We start from the raw sequence: 2,063 nt of genomic DNA, 5'->3' as shown, positions 1-2,063 counted from the left end.
TGGAAATATTAATACTTTTTATTCCATCACATTGCATAAGAAAGAAGAATACCATATCCTCCTTGGTTATGAGCAGAAAAGACATTAAGAAAATCCTGGACATTGGAAGTTAAAGTATAAAGAAAAGCATCCCCTGGTGCTGTGTTTTGCTGGATTCGTGTCTGCAACATGGGCAGCGAGTCTTTGAGATGTTTGTCTTTCTTGATATCAAAATCACTTAAAACAGCTTCTTGAAACTCAACACCTGACTGAATATTCTCCTCATTGCCACCTGCATCTCTTTGTTCCTAAAAGTGTAGATGGTGGGGTTCAGAAATGGGGTGATAATTACATCAAAAATGGCAAGGAATTTATCCACTGGCACTGTGGGAAATGGCCAGGAATACACAAAAATACATGGGCCAAAAAACAAGACCACCACAGTGATGTGAGCTGACAGTGTAGAGAGGGCCTTGGACAAGCCATCTGAAGAACGTTGCCAGACAGTGAGCAAGATGAAGATATAGGAGATGATCAGAATGCAGAAAGTTCCCAGGGAGATGAAACCACTATTGGCAGTGACCATGAGACCCAATCTGTAAGTGTCTGTGCAGGCAAGCCTAATAAGTCGAGGAAGATCACAGTAAAAGCTGTCCACTTCATTGGGGCCACAGAATGGTAAGTTTACAACAAACACAAGTTGGATCAAAGAGTGGATGATTCCAAGTGTCCAGGAAGCCACCAAGAGTAAAATACAAGTTCTGAAGTTCATGAGTGTCAGGTAGTGGAGAGGTCTACGTATAGCAACATAACGGTCAAGGGCCATCGCAATGAGCAGAACCATCTCAGTTCCTCCCATAATATGAACGAAGAACGTCTGAACAATGCAGCCTTGGAAGGAGATTACTTTTCTCTCCTTGAAAAGATCAGAAATCATCTTGGGAGCTGTATTGGAGGAAACCAACATGTCAATAAAGGAGAGGTTGGCCAGCAGGAAGTACAGAGGGGAGTGCAAGTGAGGGTCAGAGATCACTGTGAGCACAATGAGGAGGTTTCCCAAAATACCTGCTACATAGAACACAGAGAAAACTAGGAAGAGGGCTAGTTGCATCTCCAAGGAACTGGTGAGTCCCACCAACACAATCTCAGACACCACCGAATGATTTCTTCCTGCCATGGTCTCAGTCACTTTGGGCTCCAAATTTGCCTAGAAGAACAAGAAAAATAAGAAATTGGACTTACTGGCAGTATCAGTCAGAGTTCCATTAGAGAAGTAGAACCACTAGGACATAGTATACTTGGAGATTTGTGACAGTGACTTGAACTTTCAAAATGGAAGTTGGATTCAGCAGTCTCTATAAGTCTGTTGTCTGTGCATCTGGTGCTGTAACTTGAAGTCTGCAGGACAAGCAGTCAGGAATGGAAGATGGATGTAAGATGGAGAAGAACGAAAATAAACTGGAACACACAAGCAAGAGCTAAAGACTGCAAGGACAGACTAAAACCAGTGTGAGAGCTCATTATCTCTGACTTTAATGGAAGGGGTGCACTGCAGAAGCCAGGGCCCTTCACCACAGAGCTAAATACACACCTGGCCCATGAGTCAGAGAAGCTAAAGAAGGATCCAAGGAAGGTGCGGCACTTGCAGTCCCAGCCACTGCCTCACACCAATGAGAAAACACAGAAAAATGACAAAATGTGTGAGCTACAAATATGGCTGCTGTTTCACTTCTATTCTCCAAATATTGCCAAAGATTGTCTCTTGCAACCCATTCTAGCTGGAAACATACAGAAATGGGATTTCTTGGGAATTTAGCTCAATCTAGAAAAGTTGACGTAACACAAAGCCACCGTACTGGCTATTTAAAAGAATGTACAAATCTCAAAAATTAACTAGAACCTCTTTTGACAAAGATTTGATACTGGTCCAAATCTCGCTCCATCTTTCACCAACTTCCCTTGTTATTACTGATTCTGTTTAAAATTTCATCATGGGTTCTCCTCTGACATCAGGGAGCCAAGCGAGAAATTAAAAAGAATTTCAACAGAGTTTTGGGATGAAAAGGAAAACAAAGGTATAAGTA

General features: G+C 42.2%; 1 protein-coding gene across 1 annotated transcript; it reads right to left on the bottom strand.

Moving 5' to 3' along the window:
- Positions 1–217: 217 nt before the first annotated feature.
- OR4F81 (olfactory receptor family 4 subfamily F member 81) lies at positions 218–1,156 on the bottom strand. The gene is given in 1 exon segment (NM_001391771.1): positions 218–1,156. A coding segment is annotated over 1 exon segment (939 nt).
- Between the last annotated feature and the right edge of the window lie 907 nt (positions 1,157–2,063).

The sequence above is a fragment of the Equus caballus genome, chromosome 1 (genome assembly GCF_041296265.1).
Source record: "Equus caballus isolate H_3958 breed thoroughbred chromosome 1, TB-T2T, whole genome shotgun sequence".
In the NCBI taxonomy this organism is placed as follows: Eukaryota; Metazoa; Chordata; class Mammalia; order Perissodactyla; family Equidae; genus Equus; species Equus caballus.
The sequence above is the reverse complement of the archived record's forward strand: the minus strand, read 5'-3'. Positions and strand labels throughout refer to the sequence as shown.